Source organism: Podarcis gaigeae (assembly GCF_964106915.1).
Source record: "Podarcis gaigeae genome assembly, chromosome: 8".
Lineage (NCBI taxonomy): Eukaryota > Metazoa > Chordata > Lepidosauria > Squamata > Lacertidae > Podarcis > Podarcis gaigeae.
The window spans coordinates 51,435,696-51,453,911 of NC_139684.1; the positions used below are offsets into that span (position 1 = coordinate 51,435,696).

Below are 18,216 nucleotides of genomic sequence, written 5' to 3' on the forward strand. Positions count from 1 at the left end.
AGGTTTCCCCCGGGGACCTGTTCCGACAGGGATCAATCCTCATATCATTGGTGTGCGAACCATTGCTTCACCACTGATCTATAATCTCTCCCCAAAGTCCTTTCCCAGCCTGTCTGCTGGGTCATTTTATCAGGCCTGCCTGACTCTCCTGTCACCTCACCAGCTCTGTGTTTCCTGTGCCTGTTCCAAGCCAGAGGTGAGAAGCCATTTTTGTAGCCCAAAGGCTACATTCACTTTTGGGCAACCTGTTTTTGTTTTTTTTTTAAACTGTAGGGTTTATTCTTATTATTGTTGCCTTTTTTGTTTCTATTGATGTTTTACATTGTTTTTTAATGTAGGTCGCTTTCAGTTACTTTTGTAAGAAAAGCCACAAACAACAACCACCCCCCTGGAATTTGTTTAACCAAGTGGGAAGTGCAACTAAACGTTGCAGTGTGAAGAAAGATGCCAGGCAATGGGGAGACCCTTGAATTTACAGAATTCAGGAGAGTGAGATGGGTGGAAAGTTGATGATGGGAACTAGGTGGGGGGGGGGGAGCAGGGGAAGGATATGCTACCCCAGAGCAACACTTTGGGTGTTGGAGGGGGGAGTAGTATTCTTATTGTATTCACATGCCTGTGTGAAGCCCAAAGCAGGACCCGGGTACAAAGCCACCCTGTAGTTCCCAGCAACTGGCATTCAGAAGCATTGTGGCCTCCCCTGGTGGAGGCAGAGCCTAGCCATTGTGGCTAGTAGCCATTGATAGCCTTCTCCTCCATGAACTTGCTGAACCCTCTTTTAAAGCCATCCAAGTTGGTGGCCGTCCTTGCCTCCTGTGGGAGTGAGTTCCATAGTTTAACCATGGGCAGCATGAAGGAGGACTCCCTTTTATCTGTCCTGGATATTCCAACATTCAGCTTCACTGCATGTCCAGAAGTTTTAGTGCAATGGGCGAGGGAGAAAAACACTTTTCTCTATCCATTTTCTCCATGCCTTGCTAAATTTCACATACGTCTGTCCTACCTTTTCTTTCTTACCTTTTCTCTAAACTAAAAAGCCCTACATGTTGCCATCTTTCCTCATAGGGGAGTTGCTCATTTTGCTTTGCCCTTTCACTGAACTTTCCCCAACTCTACAGTATCCCTTTTGAGGCTATGGCATCTAAAACGGCAGCATGAAAAGGACGTCCCTTATGTTTCTCCAAAGCGAGCATTATCTTGTCAAGGAAGCCTCAAAATCTGCTCTCCCCCCTAAACCCGCCAAATGCCTCTACAAAATTCTCTACTTCAAAAGTTATCAAGAGCAAGCCAAAAGCTTTCAGGTCCTCTTTCATGCCTTCTGAATGAAGAAAGAATAAAAATAATACTAAAATCTGCTTTTATTAGATTATCTTTTGATGAAGATCCCAGTGGGGCGGAATGCGGGCAGTGGGGTTGGGGGGAGGCCGGAGGAGAAGAAAGCCCTGGGAGGGAAACTGACGGCAAGAGCAGCAGCCTCTCCACGCCACACCCCTGGCAATCTGGTTTTGATTTCTGCAGAATTCATCCCACCCATTAAGTGGTAGGAAGAGCGAGACGCCTCCTGCTGCTGTGCTGTGCTGATGATCGGTAGCTTTGACATGATGCTGGTGGAACTTTGCTGATCCATCATCCCCCACCCAGGGACAAGGTTAGCCTTCAAGGCTCTGGACCAGCTGTGGGCCTGGAAGGGAGGGAGGGAGAGGGGGAGGCGGCCTGCTTCTGTCAGTAGAAGGATCGTGAGGTCATCAAATAGCTCTGGGCAGGGCTGTCAACCGCAGCGGCTCCTGCAAACTGCTCCCTGGCACACCCCGTTTCTTATTTAAAGCCGCGATCCAGAAACTCCCCGTTTCTTCCGCAGCGCTTCCCCATTCATGCTCATTACAACAGCATGAATGTAGCAAAAAGTTGGCCTCAGCAGATATATTTAAAACTGTGATTCATGCAGAGTTAGATCTAAATTTGTACCCTTCATTAGAAACAGATGCCCGGGTTTCTCCTGATTTTTCAAAGGAGGTTTACTTTACAGATAATATATACTGCATGTTGCGTCGGAGACGATGCTCGCTGTGCCGTACATTAAAGGGAAAAATTGGCTGGCCACATTTCATCTTCAATTTTATGTCTCGTAAAGGAACACAGAGGCTCAAGTTTCTGTGCAAGAGCGGAGAGGACGGGGCTTGGGTAAGACACACACAGATATCAGATGTGGCACATTGTGAAAATAGACCGGGTGTTGCTGCATTACTCAGCGAACACCCACTGGGAGATCTGCAGCTGATAGGATGTATTCCCCCCCTACTAAATTAATAAGGCATTTACTCCATACAGTAGCTGCTGACATGTTTCTCTGCTTATACTTTTGGCCACTTGGAGGAAAGGAAATCCTCTCCTCAGTGGCTAGCTCTGGGTTAACTAGGTTAAAAGCCGATATGTAATAGTAACCCAGTATCCTGCTTCCAACTGTGGATGGCTCAAGAGGGCATGGGGCAGGCAAAAAATATGTTGTGCCCCATTCCCTTTAATTCACTTCTGGTTTTTGACAACCTGGTTGTTTCCTAGGACAGGAACAGGGAACCTGTGGTCCTTCAGATGTGGCTGGACCCCTGCTTCCATCAAGCCTCAGCCAGCATGACCAATGGTCAGGGATGATGGGAACTCAAATCCTCGTTCCTGTGCCAGGAAGTTCAGCGTTACTGTCCAGGCATAGCTGCAGGCAAATGCCAACGACCATTTAGGAAGGCAGAAGATTTTTAGAATTTCTGCTTTTATTTTGGGCAGTGTGCAACATCATTGCCAAGCCCAAGGAAATGCCTTCTGTTCAGAGAAGGTACTTTCCAGTGACTGGTGCTGATATTAAATTTCAATTTGATTTTCGGCCACCATTTTTATTTATTTATAAAAAATATGTATATAGTGCTGTATTATCCAAATATATCACAGCAGTTTACAATAGCATAAATAAAAACAGGTTAAAAGCAAAAGAATTAAAAACCATGAGCCCCCTGTCCTATTTTAAATATATTCTGGGGCATCCCTGGCTGAGAGGGACAAAGGATAGGGTGACAAAGGCATACTATGCCCAGCCCATCTGAGCAGGAAGAAAAACAAATTCTCTCTCAAAAGCAACTTTTGTCTGATATGCAAAGCAGGAAGTTGCAAATCAGGAATCCCTTTTCTCTTTCTTCCTTTGTTTGCTCACTTGGATAGGTACAGTTGAGAAATTAAACATTGTCAAGACACCCGAGAAGGGCATTTTAAGAGGCTTGCAAGCAGATCCTCTGACTTGCGGCCCGTTTAAGGTGGAGCAACTGCCAACCTAGGAGGATCTACATACAACCTCGATAAACCTGTGTTCCCAAACGTGTTTGCTATAGTTGTCTTGGATTAAAGGATTGGGAGGGGACATTGTGGGCTGTCTATTCCAACCTGATGCTGGAAACCCAGAGCTAGAATGCCAACAAATGGCTGCACAGCTTCTGCTTGAAGATCTCCCATGAGGGAGAAAGCCCACCAGTAGCAGTCAGTGTGGTAGGACAGAACTACAGAGCTACTTCTGACACTAGAATTCGGGCACATCTAATGAAGCTGAATGTTGGAAGCAGTATGCTTCTGAAAATACCAGTTTCTGGAAACAGCAGAAGTGAAGAGTGCTTTGCGCTTAAGTCCTGCATGTGAGCTTCCAGGCATCGGGTTGGCCACTATAAGAACAAAAAGCTAGGTTAGATGGACCATTGGCTTGTTTCAGCAGGCTCTTCTTATTGGTGCATGTTTATGATCTTGTAATTTTATAATATTTTAATTACAGTGGTACCTCAGGTTAAGTACTTAATTCGTTCCGGAGGTCCGTACTTAACCTGAAACTGTTCTTAACCTGAAGCACCACTTTAACTAATGGGGCCTCCTGCTGCTGTCGTGCCGCCGGAGCACGATTTCTGTTCTCATCCTGAAGCAAAGTTCTTAACCTGAAGCACTATTTCTGGGTTAGCGGAGTCTGTAACCTGAAGCGTATGTAACCTGAGGTACCACTGTATCTGCAAGGGGATTGTAACTGGACTATTGTGCAGGGTTAACATATGTAATATTGTGTTCTATGGCAATTGATGGTGGTTGGACAGTGTTTTCGAAGCTACCAGCATGAGTTTGACCAAACTGCGGGAGGCAGTGGAAGACAGGAGTGCCTGGCGTGCTCTGGTCCATGGGGTCACAAAAAGTTGGACAGACTAAACAACAACATGGCAATTGATCTGCCTTGGTCATGCATGAACAACAGCCAATGAGCTTACAGTACTTTTTACAAGTGGATATCCAGCACAATAAAGCAGTGAGTGTTGGACCAGAATGGCCTGTGTTCAAATCCCCAATTCAGCTGTGAAGCTTGCTGTGTTCCCTTGGTGCAGCCACTATTTCTGTCACCTACACTGTTGACCTGTGGCCATACACAGACTCTGATGTCCTTCAAGGAAGAGATACAGCTTAACGGGGTGTTATAATATAAAGGCAGAGCTGAGGAAGAATCAGGTCTACATATTCCCTGTTTGCACGTTGTTTTACAGTAATCATTCAGTGCTTGGAACTAGTTGCTTTGGTAAAACCTTGAATTTGTTGAATAGAGCTAATATACACTATCAACATTATTATTAAATCATGAGCCTCCTCCTGTGTGGAAACTATTTTACAAGACTTTTCCCACGCTCGATTCTTTCAGCTTATAGTGTACAGGAGTGGGGTGGGAGAATAGCACAGTATTGTAGCATCCCTTGGTTTGGAAAGCACATGACTCACTTCCTAAAGCTCTTGTGTGTGTCCCCGACAGGCAGCCACTGTTTAAGAGAACTGCTCTAAGTTTTGATCTTATTTAGCATGTGGGCTTTGGTCACAAAAATAGTTTTCTGTGGTTAATATAAGGAGAACTGGGACTAGTGTTTTTACATGGAAAAAAGCAAGCCTGTAATCTCCACTGTCACATTTCTAATGTGGCTGAATACGTTTAAGAATCTAAAATTTCACAATAAGAGATTCACTGTGGAGAAAGAGAAAGGTGAATTTGGAATTTTAAGAGAAAAATGTCCTGAGACTGGCCAGGAAGAAACACAAGAAAGTGCTTTTTACAAAAATGAAATGACAAATGTAGAACAGTGTATGTGTGGGTGTGGGTGTTATAAATAAGCAGCTGGTGCATTCTCTTCATATCATTTGCATTTTGGTTACACTGCACTTTTAAACATTACAAATCAAATACAAATTTGATGTTAATATTTAACACCAAAAGAAACATTTCACTCTCCTCTTCCATTTTATCACCATTCAGTGAAGCAGTGGCACATGAAAGAAAGAACAGACTAAGTAGATTGCACTGTCAAAATGTGTATTTAAGTGCAGATGCTAACTGACTTTTGTTCTACAGTATGCGCAAACCAGGGGGAATGTACCATATTCAAATATACACCCCACTGAAAGTGTAAAAATATGGAAGATGCCTTTTACTGAGCCAGACCATTTGTCCATCTAGCTCAGTTTGGTTTATACACACACAATCCGGCCCATGGGGGGATCTTGGCTGGAGTGAACCAGCCCAGGCAGGGTAAACCTTGCTGACCTCTGGTTTACACTGACTGGCAGTGACTCTCCAGAATTTCAGACAGGACTGGCTCCTCCTCCTTGCTTACAATTGTATGTACAGTGGTACCTCGGGTTACATACGCTTCAGGTTACATATGCTTCCGCTTCAGGTTACATATGCTTCAGGTTACAGACTCCGCTAACCCAGAAATAGTACCTCGGATTAAGAACTTTGCTTCAGTATGAGAACAGAAATCGTGCTCCGGTAGCGTGGTGGCAGGAGGCCCCATTAGCTAAAGTGGTGCTTCAGGTTAAGAACAGTTTCAGGTTAAGAATGGACCTCCGGAACGAATTAAGTACTTAACCTGAGGTACCACTTGTACTGTTTTCTGTTGACAGTTGAAGACCCAAGGGCAGTGTGTACAAGCACCGCTTTTGGCACCTCTCCCACATAAAGACTTTAAAAAAGCTCTCATCAACAAAAAAGCCTCTCTGCTTCCATGAATTTCCTGTTACAGTCTTCATGACAGCTATTTCCCTGTAATATGCAAAGTTAAAGAAATGTGTAGTGCTTAGAAGCTGCTAAATGTTCTTTTGAGTATGCACCTGTGTCCCCTCTGGCTATCCAAGAAAGCCAGAGTATGCACCTGTGTCCCCTCCTGCTATCCAAGAAAGCTATGTATACAGCTACCGGTATATTATTTTACTAATAGAACAGCAGGTGAACTCATTGGCATGTGGCTTCATTGACTCTAAACATAAAAACAGGCCCCCCACCGCTAGTTTTTTGAACAGCAGGGCAATATTATATTATGAGAAAAACAAAAGAAAGGCAGCAGTGTTCAAATCTCTCTGAGACAGTGAGCATTTTCAATAAGCATTTGTGGAAACAGGTTAAAAAACACTTGCACCAGGGTCTTCCTTGAAATCTATTTTCACCTCTAAGTTGTGCTAAAGGTATTGTTCTAACTCAATACCTTATGCATCCACCTATCCAAAGTCTTTATATTGAATGTATTTTCTCCACCGCAGTAAAAAGGCTAGAGTTTGAATTTGAGAAGCAGATTTGCCGACTGTTCAGTGAGAGTCGGATCAATTCTGCCATTAAATTCTTAATGAAGTGTCATCCCAAGCCCTTATATAGTGTATTGAAAAGCAGAATGCAGTAGAAAAGTGACATTGAACACCTCAGTCAAAACAAATGCAAAATAAAAGCATGCCCTGACATGGGATAGTAAAGCAGCTGGAGGAGGAGGAGGAAGACAGTGCATAAAGAAAGAACTGTGAGTGGAGAGGAGCCCTTTCCGCATCCTCTGGACTCCCTGGGGAACTCAACAAATCTGCTGTACCTGGAGCTGGGTGTGGAGAGTGCAGCTGGATGGGACACAGCTGTGGGCAGCCTGAGGAAGTACCATGCACCTTGGGTCTGCCCATAAAAAGCAAGTGTAGAGTGAGAGAATGTAATCCGTTTCGGAAGGACGTTCAACTTCCGAAACATTTGCATTCCGAGGTGTGGCTTCTGATTGGCACTTACTTCTGGGTTTTCGACGCTCAGGAGCTAAAACATTCAGGAACGGAGCAGTTGGAGAACCAAGGTTCCATTCTGTGTGTGTGTGTAATGTATTTGTAATATTTTGTTTAAGTTGTCTGTTGTTGCTTTAGATTTTTGTACACTGCTTACAGTATATAAATTAAATATAAATTAAGCAGTATATAAATTAAATAATCAAAAATCAAAATACGCATTCTGCAACTGTAATGGATGGAGGGGAGGTCTGGGGTTCTTCATACAGCCTCATGACCTCAAAGACTGCTTGTTCTTAAATTGGATCTGTAGGGCAAGCTAAATGATCTCAGAAGAAGAGCATTCTTGCTCTCTGGTGATGATGAGCAACTCCTACTTATCAATGCGATGGAGGGAGGGAGGGAGGGAAGCTGTCAGAAGTAATTTCAAAACTGGTTTCTGGATGTTTCGGAACCTAATCAAAAGATACAAAATGTAACTTTTAAATATCTATTAATTGTATGATTTAACTCTTGACTAAACTTCTTTATTCTCAACTTGTATTAGCAAAATTCTTAAAAGGGAAATAAAAGGATTAAAAAAGCCCTGAGATGCCACAATAACCAACCCACAAGTCCCCTAAAAATGATAGTACTTTGGAATATTTGCCAAACTGTCCTTTATCTCTAAGCATACAATGGCACGTATCAATGTTGCAAAGTAATTTACAACCACTTTGTTTCACTCACATAAGTTTATTATAAACGTAAGGTTAACATAGCACAAAAAGATAGCAAAAGCAATCCTGAAGCTTAAGGCAACTCTTAAAGAGATGAGTTTGAAGATGATGCAACTCTTGTTTAAATAGAAATTATGAAAAAATATCAAATTGCATCAATAACTTAAAGTTTTTAAGTTTAGCAGGTCTGCACTAGCTAGCACAGGGAGAGGGCTTGTGATCTTAATGCCAGCATTAAGACATGGTGGCCCAGTTTGGGCAACTGTATCTTGGCTCAACAAGCCAATATGTGAATAAGTCTATTGCCTGGGCACACAGCACCTTTGTTCCTCCCTTGATGATGCAGGTAATAAAACCAGGAAACCTGTAACTATCATTAGTTAGAGTAGCAAAGGGGCTGTGTGCATGAGCAAAACATCTGTTTTTATATTGGGCTATTAAGCTGAGATATGATCATTCAAACATGGCCATTAAGTAGCCAAATTCTAGATAATAGGGGGGGGAGTTTATTTACACACAGACAGCAAAGGTTTATATGCAATAGTATAATTTGTGTACTCATGATTTGAAACTACTATCAGAAGTAATCAGGAAACACCATACTATTTGAAATACAAAGGAAAGGAACATCACTGACAAAAATGGAACAGCAACAGAAAACTACTTTTTGGACCATTCTTTCTTCACTGGATGAGGAAAATGTGCATGGAAAAAATATTAAAATGAGCAACATATTTCTATTTAATGGATCTGTTTGGGACAGTACCTATGGATGATTGTTAAGAGTATTAAAAAAAGATTCAGAGTTGTCATATCCAGGGAGGTTGTTCAGATATTTGTAATTGTTATAAGTTCAACTATCAGCATTGACAAGGAATGTTGCATTCTACTCATATTAACACAGAAAATGAATGTTGTGGTTTAAAGCCTAAAATGATAATTTAGATTAGATTGATGTTCACGCCACATAACAAATGGAGAAACAAAACTGGTTTGACACAAGATTTGGTAAACAGTACTCTTGAGTAATACAATAGAAGAAAGCAGGGGCTGAAGTGCAAAAGTGAACAATCCTTAATAATTATTTTCTCCCAATCGTACGCTACTGGAAAGTATCATAACAAAATTGTTAAGTAACAAAAAAACACACCAAAGGCAACTTTGGGCCAATATGAGACCGTTTTGCATACAATTCAAATGTCTCAATTCGTATTTTAATCTAAGCTAAAGAATAGGATACAAAAAGAGTTAAGCAGCTACTTTCAACATGATTGTATTCAAGATATCAGCTTCACCCTCAGCCATCATAGACTAATGTCAAATGCAATCAGAAAGATGGAGTATCCCATTTCAGATTTTTACAGAGTCCCTGAAGAGCCATACTGCAATGAGTTCCAATCAGTTTCAGCAGGTTATCTGAACTACATTAACTACAACTAGTAACTGCAGAACAGAATCTACAACAGAACGTGCGGACAGATTAAAATCTCATTTAGACATTTTGCCATCTAAAACATTAACTTTAAGTTAACAATATTTCATGGTATATTGGAGTGTAGTTTTTTTAAAAGTTTATAAACATGTAATTCAGTAAATTAATTGACAACACTGTTACTTGGTCTAGGTTGCATAATGTAAAAAGAATAAAATGTGTTGAAAGAAGAAAGAGAAAGTGCATAAAAAGACAATACCACAAAGAATGCATGTGTAAAAGCAAGAACACTATGACAAACAAACTTCCAAAAGCCCATATAAAAATTATTTTGTAAGTTTTTGTTTTTTAAAAAAGTCACAAAAAACTTTATTCTGCAACGTTTGACCTATTCTGAAATGAATGAATATTACAGTTGAAGAATTGTTTTTATAGCTGCATTAATTGTTCTCGTCACTAAAATAGTGCCAACAAAATTATAAGCTTGCATAGAGAAACAAGAATTTCAAATCCCCATTGGGAACATGCTTAAAGAAAAGAAATGCAGATAATACAACACAAACATAGTGCAAACCATGGCGGGACATGATAGTTTGGTTGCCGCAGGTCAGGGAATAGACTATAGTATATACCCAGTTATCACAGTTTCTGGTCTTTTAATTCCATCATTTGCCAAGTTTAAGCGTCACACTAATAGCACAGCCGTTGTTCACTTAACGCAGTTTGAGATCATCACCACCTCCCAGGGTTGAGCCAGGACTAGGGTCTTGTTGTCTTCTTGCCTGAATTAACATGGAAAGGTGAAGAAAGGAGGAAGAGAGTTAAAATGTATTGAATATTTTAAAGCAAAATATGGATTCAAATGGTATATATCAATATTCATTCTAAACCAACATTAAGAATACTTGACAAAAATTGTCCTCTCTGTCCCCATGCTTTTCCCCAGAATGGCCATGGCACACTTTTCCTCAAATCAAAAAAGGCCCCATAGAGCTAGCAGGGCTGGCTCTCCCAGCTGTTAAAAGGGTTAGAATATGAGGTTAGAATCTGACTTAGTTGGTCTTTAAGGTGCTACTGGAAGGAATTTTTGTTTTGTTTTGACTATGGCAGACCAACACGGCTACCTATCTGTAACTGGAACTATGGAAGGCACCACATTAAGCCGCATGAAATGGAAGTCCATCAACCTCACCAAGAAACTTGCACAGGTACAGACTGATATCTTCTTTCTTACTAAATGCAAGAACCTGGACATTATACCCAAGGGTCTTAGAATTAAGAACCCTCTACAATCCACGTATCCCACTGAATATGCAAGAAAACTATGCAACACTTTCTCTAAGACTGACTTAGTTGGTCTTTAAGGTGCTACTGGAAGGAATTTTTTTTTGTTTAGAATATGAGGTGGCAGTCTTAACCCTGGGAAAGGGAAAACCAAGTATCTCTGCCACTGCTGTCACTCGTTTGTAAGCAGTTTCTACATACGCCACAGGAATGGAAATTGTACTTTTCTTTTTAGTGGGGGCATAAAGACCATTTCCATGTACTCACCTTCATCCAAATATTCTAATATAAAAACCAGACCTTATGAAAACCTGTAGAAGTGATTTTTTTAGCTTTGCTGAGACAGGAATTTATAAATCATGAAGGAAACAGTGGCCCAGTTCAGTCATAGAGGGGAAACCAGTGGTTCCCCTTATGTCTGACCTGGGCTAGTATTGATTCTATTCAGAAAGACAAAAAGAGGAAATTGACAAAAACTTAAAAACAGCACTAAGGATGCATTTATTAAATGGCAAGTGACATTTTTGACAACCTGCTTTCATTGAAAAATGAATTCCGTTAAAAAGGTTAAGCAAACATCATTAAGCAAAACTAGAAATAATAATATTTCTCTACCACTCTTCATTTGAGAATCACAGAGCAGTTTACAATATAAAAACAAAAATACATAACATAGTAACTGTCAGGGTTTCAGGGACAGAGAGCGAGGGGGAGGGGTCCCAGGGCGACGAGGAAGAGGACGACGATGACCCGAGGTTGTCAGTGAGTCCGTCAAGTGAATCCGAGGATTCCCAAAAGGGAGCCCCCCTGGTCAGGCCAAGGGGCAGTAGAGAGGGAAGCAGTCAGAAGCAGGGGAACGAAGAGGGAATCCCCAGTGGGGGTTGGAGATCGGGACCGGCCTCTCCGTCGGAACGGAGTGAAGGGGGTGGAGTTACCAGTGTGTCAGAAAGAGCAGAACAGGGAGCAGAGAGGGGAAGGAGTTCGGAGCAGAACGTCCTGCCGGAAGGGGAGGAGTGTAGTACCGAGAGTAGCGTAACGGTCGAAAGGAAGGTCAGAGGCAACGTACGCGCGCCAAGTTCAAATGTGGAGGCGCGCGGAAATGAGGAGAGCCCTGAGGAGGAGCCTGGTCCCAAAGCACGAAGGAGGGGGGAGCAGGCGTCAGAAGACTCAGCCTCGGGGGAGTCCCGAAGGGAGGGAGCACAGGGGGGCAGGAAGACCCTGCGGAAAAGGAAGGAGAGGAAAAGGTGGAGCAGTACAAGCCTCTTAAGCTGGTGCAGGGGCGGGACTGACTCAGAGGGGACTTCTAACATCTAAGGGTAACAGATGCTGAGCCACGGAGCTTGGATGTAACGACAACAATGTTCTTCAATAAAACCTTTTGTATATAACTTGGACTGGATTTTGGTCTCTTGTGAGCTGGGACCTCGGGTGGCTCTGACAATAACAAATAAAAACAATACTCCCCCAGTTAGCCAAAGGCCTGGGAGGACTGCTTTTGCCTGGCGCCTAAAGATATGCAATGATGATACCAGGTGCAACTCCTCTCCCCACCCCACATCTGCTCTGGAGGATTCCCTAAGCTGCTGGAATAGATTTTAGAGGCAGACTGCAAGCTGAAGGAGGGAGAAGAGAAAAAGCAAGTGCCTTTTGCAAAAGCAGAAGTCTGCTGTACAGGTGGGATGCCACAGTTGGATATCATTCTTATATTTTTATTCCTTTTTATACCCAAGAGACTACGAAAGAGCCTCAAAATGAAATCAGTCGCAGCATTTTTTCCTGTATGCTACAAGGAGCTGCAAATCTCTCCTCCTAACAGTTGCACTCTTTGTTGGTAAAGAGAAGTGGAGTCTGCTGTTTGTTATGACTATTCCTCTGGCCTTGCCAGATAATCATAGACAAGGTCTTGGGAAGCTGACCCCAAGAACAAGTGCTCAAGTCTTTATATCAGGCCCAAGCCCACCAAGGGCCAGTGGAAATCTCAGTGAAGACAGTTGTCAACACTGATGCTGCACAAATCGCCTGTAAGGAGTTTGACCAGTTCCCAGCAGAAGAAGGGAAAGGATTCTCTGACAATAGAAGGGACCATAAGATTTTGTCTGTTTCCTCATGCTTTGTTCTTTATTTTCCTCATCCTGTTAATGAAAAACCTGTTAAGGAGCAACTTTGGTGGTCTTCATTGCCCACCTGAATCCTAAAGTACCCTTCCCTTTGGAAATCTCGCCCCGCACCTTTTCTGTAGCCCAAGCCTGTGCTGAAAACCAAGATAACATGTTTGTGTATCATATTAATGTTTTTTTCTTCAAAAAAACAAACACCTCTATATTAGTACTACCAGGCAGAACTTCAGATTGATATAGGCACATATATTTTTCTTGTAACCTATTACTTCATTGGAATATTTGGTTTTTAAGTATTTAAGACGCTGAGCACCCCGATCTGGTGGAATGCATCATACCATGGAACCACGTTTTACTGGCAGTTTCCTAAGGGAAAAAATACCTTGGGACAGGCCTTGGTAATTATTATATACCAATTGGTCCTCAGTATTTAGCAAAAAAGAAAAAAGGAGGAAGTGGGGAAGAGAGAGGCAGTTAAAACACATCACTGTAACGTAAGTTGAACCAAAAAAGGGTTCTACTCTTGCTAGATCATGCCTGTTAGCCAAACTCCAAAATGTACATTAGTAAAAGCACAAAGACCATCATAGGCATCTAGTTATGATTCGACATTGGCCGGCACCAGGGGAGTTGTCTTGTCCTGAATGTGTCAGAAATTGTAAAATGATTTTTAGTTAAATTAACTCTCAACCTGCATATTATTGCCTTGGCTACCTCAAAATGAAAAATTACGAATTAACTGTTTAAGTAATTCAAGTTAGCAAAGCAAATAAATAAGGCAAGATTCCATACATACAAATTAAGCTTTAGTTCTGTTAAGCTAAATAAACAGTGTTTTACAGACAGTTCTTTGTTTCATGGTCTGAGTGTATGAAATTCAACCTCCGCAACTGCACTTAGTTTGTACTGTTAATCAATTTTCAGTATGAACAAAGAAGTCCCCATGACCCAGTTCATGGCAACTCCTGCAGATGGTGCTAGCTGTGTCATACAGGCAGATTAGGCAGGCAGCTACCAGAGAGACACAATTTAAGGTGCTCTTACTGGAGTTCCTTAGCTTCTTGTGCTTCTTTTAATGTGTGTGGCTTTACAAACCAAGTATAACCCAGAATTCTCTGCAAAACCACAGAAAATTCAAATCTGTTCTCTCAATTTGTACATTACCTTTAAAGCCCTATACGGCCTAGGACCCTCATACCTACAGGACTGCCTCTCCTGGTATGTCCCACAGAGGAACATACGGTCTTCAAATAAAAACATCCTGAAGGTCCCAGGCCACAGAGAGGTTAGGCTGGCCTCAATTAGAGCCAGGGCTTTTTCGGCTGTGGCTCCAATCTGGTGGAACGCTCTGTCACAAGAGACTAGGGCCCTGCGGGACTTGACATCTTTCTGCAGGGCCTGCAAGACAGAGCTGTTCTGCCAGGCCTTTGGTCGGGGTTCAGTCTGACTCCCTCTCCCCTTTCATAAGAACTTGCATGAAAGTGGCCTCCCAATTTTTCTCACAGGCCCATATAAGTTCAGCACAAACAGTTGGGCCTGGTGAGCATTTAAGGTCCCCTACCCTAATCTGCGGGTTCCCATCTGATTGGATTTTATTCTGATCCTGATCTGATTTGAGGATGTATTTTAATTGATTGTCTGATTTTATGTTAATGTGTTATACATTTGATGTTAGCCGCTCTGAGCCTGGCTTCGGCTGGGGAGGACGGGATATAAATTATTATTATTATTATTATTATTATTATTATTATTATTATTATTATTATTATTATTATTATTGTCATTGCCCCACCTGATATGGGGAAATGCCAAATCTGTACTAGAAGTAGATGATGTGGGCTAAGAGCTGCTTTTTATATGACATTTTGCTATCCATGAGAGATATGAAGAGTGTACCCTGGATATAAATCACTACTTAAAAGGAAAAAATAGTGACTTTCATTGTAAGGGTCATTCATTTTCAACTGACACCAAACACAGATTTTTGTGTAAGAAGCAGGTTTTTCATGCTGTTTCACAAATGGCGAAGAAAAACTGAATGAAAAGGTAGTTCATATAAGGAAACTTTTTTCAAAATGCAGTGAGAAAGAGAATAGACAGAGGCTACAACAATTTTGCTAAGGGTATTTGTCAGAGCCACCCGAGGTCCCAGCTCACAAGAGACCAAAGTCCAGTCCGGGTTATATACAAAAGCTTTTATTGAAGAACATTCTTGGTTTTACATCCGAGCTCCGTGGCTCTACGTCCGTTACCCTTAGACCGCTGAAGTCCCCTCTGAGTCAGTCCCGCCTCTACACCAGTTTAAGAGGCTTGTGCTGGACCACCTCTTCCTCTCCTTTCTTTTCCGCAGGGTCTTTCTGCCCCCTGTGTTCTCTCCCTCCTGGACTCCCCAGAGGCTGAATCCTCTGACGCCTGCTCCCCCCTCCTTCGCGCTTTGGGACCAGGCTCCTCCCCAGGACTCTCCTCACTTCCGCGCGCCTCCACATTTGAACTTGGCGCGCGTACGTTGCTTCTGACCTTCCTTTTGACAGTTACACTGCTCTCGGTACTACTCTCCGCCCCTTCCGGCAGGACGTCTTGCGCTGATCTCCTTCCCCCCTCTGCTTCCTGTTCTGCTGCTTCTGACACACTGGTAACTCCACCCCCTTCACTCCGTTCCGGCGGAGAAGCCGGTCCCGATTTCCAACTCCCACTGGGAGTTCCCCCTTCGTTCCCCTGCTCCTGACTGTTTCCCCCTCTAGCTCCCCTTGGCCTGACCAGGGGGGCTCCTCTTTGGGAGTCCTCCGATTCACTGGACGGACTCATGGACAACCTCGGGTCATTGTCATCCTCTTCCTCGTCGTCCTGGGATCCTTCCCCCTCGCTCTCTGTCTCCTCCCCCACCTGCGCCTCTCTCCCTGAACCCCTGACAGTATTCAACCACTGGAATGTGATGGTGATGGCAGATACATACTGCAATGTCAAATAACTTGAATTGTATCACAGTAAATTTCAATTTTACATTTCTTTAAAAATGCAAAATAAAATAATTACAGATATACAGTATTAAGTCTCATGTATTAGCATTTCAAAACAAAAGCATTTTTGTTTTGTTACTGAAATGCTTTGGGGGGAAATAAACTTCTTTGTTACTTAAGCAGAATCAAGGTTCACTTTCTCTCATACATCATGGCAACAGAATAGCACAGCCTTATTTGTTTACGGCTGCAATCCAACTTTCCTAGGAGTAAGCCCCACTGAACATATTGGAACTTACTTCTGAGTAAGCACACACAGACTTGCACTGTAAAGATGTTATCTAGCAGCAAATGGTATACATAAAAAGTGCAACTGAATGCCATAGTAAGAAACCCTTTTACATTTTGTCCAAAATCAATGCTGAGTGTGGTATCATGCAGATCAATTTTGCAAGTCAAGCAATACTGTAATATAAGCAACTTCTTCCAGTCAATGCAGGTTAGAAAGAGGCTGAGCATCAGCGAGACAGTGACTGACAGTGATCAATAGTAATTATATATTTATAGCATCTCCACCAGACATGAAACAATACTTTCTCTACTGAAAGTACATTTTATCCTAGTGGGAAAAACCCATAAGAAAGGTAGGATATTTAGCTGCCTTTCATAGACATAAAGATATGATACTAGTGAAACTGGAAAAAGTATTAGGTGGCTAGGATTCAATTTTCAGCTACAATTTCATGTTGTGATAAAGTTTCCTTATTAAAGGAAATGGCCAACTGGTAATTTCAGTATTTTAAAGCATGCAAAGTAATGCTTCCATCACCATATATTCTGATATTAGTTGCCAGCTTCTCAATCTTTCCAAAAATCCATCAAGGGGTAAGACATATTTATTTCTTATATTCATACTCTGGATTGCGTTCTTCTTTCTGATGCCTCCAGGCTGCATGTTGAAAGCTTGCTTTCCTCCTCCCCTAGACACAACTGGTCCAATGAAAAGCATCATCTGAGCCATTTTGAATTCTATTTCTACAGCTACTTTTATTTGCAAAACTCTGGTTTTTTAAAAAAAATAATTCAGAGGAGTTTGTTTCTAGGATTCTTGTGACATCTTGAAGGCAGTTCTGGCATAAGCTTTTGTGGACAGAAGCCTGCTTCATCAGATGCATTAAGTGAAATCTTAGTTGGCAAAATAAATTGCAGCTAGTGATAATTAGAACATTTAGCTTAACATACATTTGTTAAATAGGCACACCTTTAAAGCTTTGACTGTTATTTTGGTTGTTTTTACTAAAATTATACAAAACATTAGGATAGGAAAAGAGTTTGGAAACTTTAGCACATTTACTGTCTTTCAACAACAGAAAATAACTTTTTGTCAAATTCCCTTTATGCTGGGGTAGGAGAGTGCTACCACAATATTAACTAATACACTGGGAAATCGCCTGTCCATGACATCAGCCAAAAGTATATACAGTAAACAGAGCATTTGTAATGTTCTTGTCTGAACTGATTTGGACATTTTGCCATATTATACTTATTGAAGCATGACTAGCAAAGAATCAAAGATGCTTTGCTGAAAATGATTTTGTCATTTATTTTTATCATCCATCCTACTCTCAAACTGTCAACCTTCTGTCATAAAGAACAGCTATCAAATAGCATAAGGGCCTAATATTCTTCATTCTGTACCATGAAAAACTCATTTCAATGGCTTGTATAAAATTTGCATATTAAGCAAATGTATGCAAATATGCTTACTTTGTGCAGGCTTGTCCATAAGCAGAGACAGAGAGATATGCAAAGTACTTTTAGTTCAACTCTCAATCCCTGCTACAGAGATTGAAGGATGCTGGATGAGGTGTTTAGCATAAAATTCTAGTTTGCCCTGCAGTTCCAGAAATGTTGGACTTCGTTTAGGTTGCCGTATTATGCAATTCTTTGAAAGGGCAGAAAAGCAGCAGAATAGGTACCAGCAGCAGAATTCAGCGGCTGAAAAAATCTCAGCTTCATTTAACACAGATGTGTAAACTTAATCAATAACTAATATAACTTATTTGCTCAGAAAAAAAACTTTAATTGGCTGCTGTAATTAGAAAACATTTTTCAAATACTGTTTCAAGCCATGTGCCATAACCTGTTTCCATATTATTTGTGTTGTACATCTAGTTTCTCCTTTCAAGTAAGCACATGTCAGTCTTGTATTTTTTAAAAGAGACTTGCTATTTTATACAAATGTTATTTGAACATGCTCTTATAATTTTATTTGTGAAATCTTTCACTTATGCAAGATTATAAAAAAATGTTTTTGCAGTTTCTTGAAGTGGTAATCAACAATAGTAGCTCTAATAAATCCAGAACAGTTCAGCTGATTTATCCTTTAAAATAGATAAAATAAAATTCAAAATGTGACTGATTATGTTTGAAAGATTCAGTAAGAATTTTTTGTCGGATTTCTTTGCAGATGTAATAATCTACTGGCTTCTTAATAGTTAAAAAAATGTTGCACAGCATGTTATAAAATAAAGGAACATCTTTTCTAGTAAAGAAAGCTGTATAAATAAAGAATAAATTCTGATCATTTTCATATGCTGCTAAGGTTTGGCTGAATGCTTCCC

At 41.3% G+C, this 18,216-nt stretch overlaps 1 protein-coding gene across 4 annotated transcripts in view; it reads right to left on the minus strand.

Annotated features, from left to right (window-relative positions):
- Nucleotides 1-7,798: 7,798 nt before the first annotated feature.
- The window catches only part of CBFB (core-binding factor subunit beta), a 50,018-nt gene continuing 39,600 nt past the window's right edge, over nt 7,799-18,216 (minus strand). For all 4 annotated transcript variants that reach the window (XM_083750002.1, XM_083750003.1, XM_083750001.1 and 1 more), the window contains exon 6: nt 7,799-10,016. In XM_083750002.1, the coding sequence (XP_083606128.1) occupies nt 9,994-10,016 (23 nt within the window). In that variant the 3' untranslated portion in view covers nt 7,799-9,993. The remainder of the gene's footprint in view (nt 10,017-18,216) is intronic.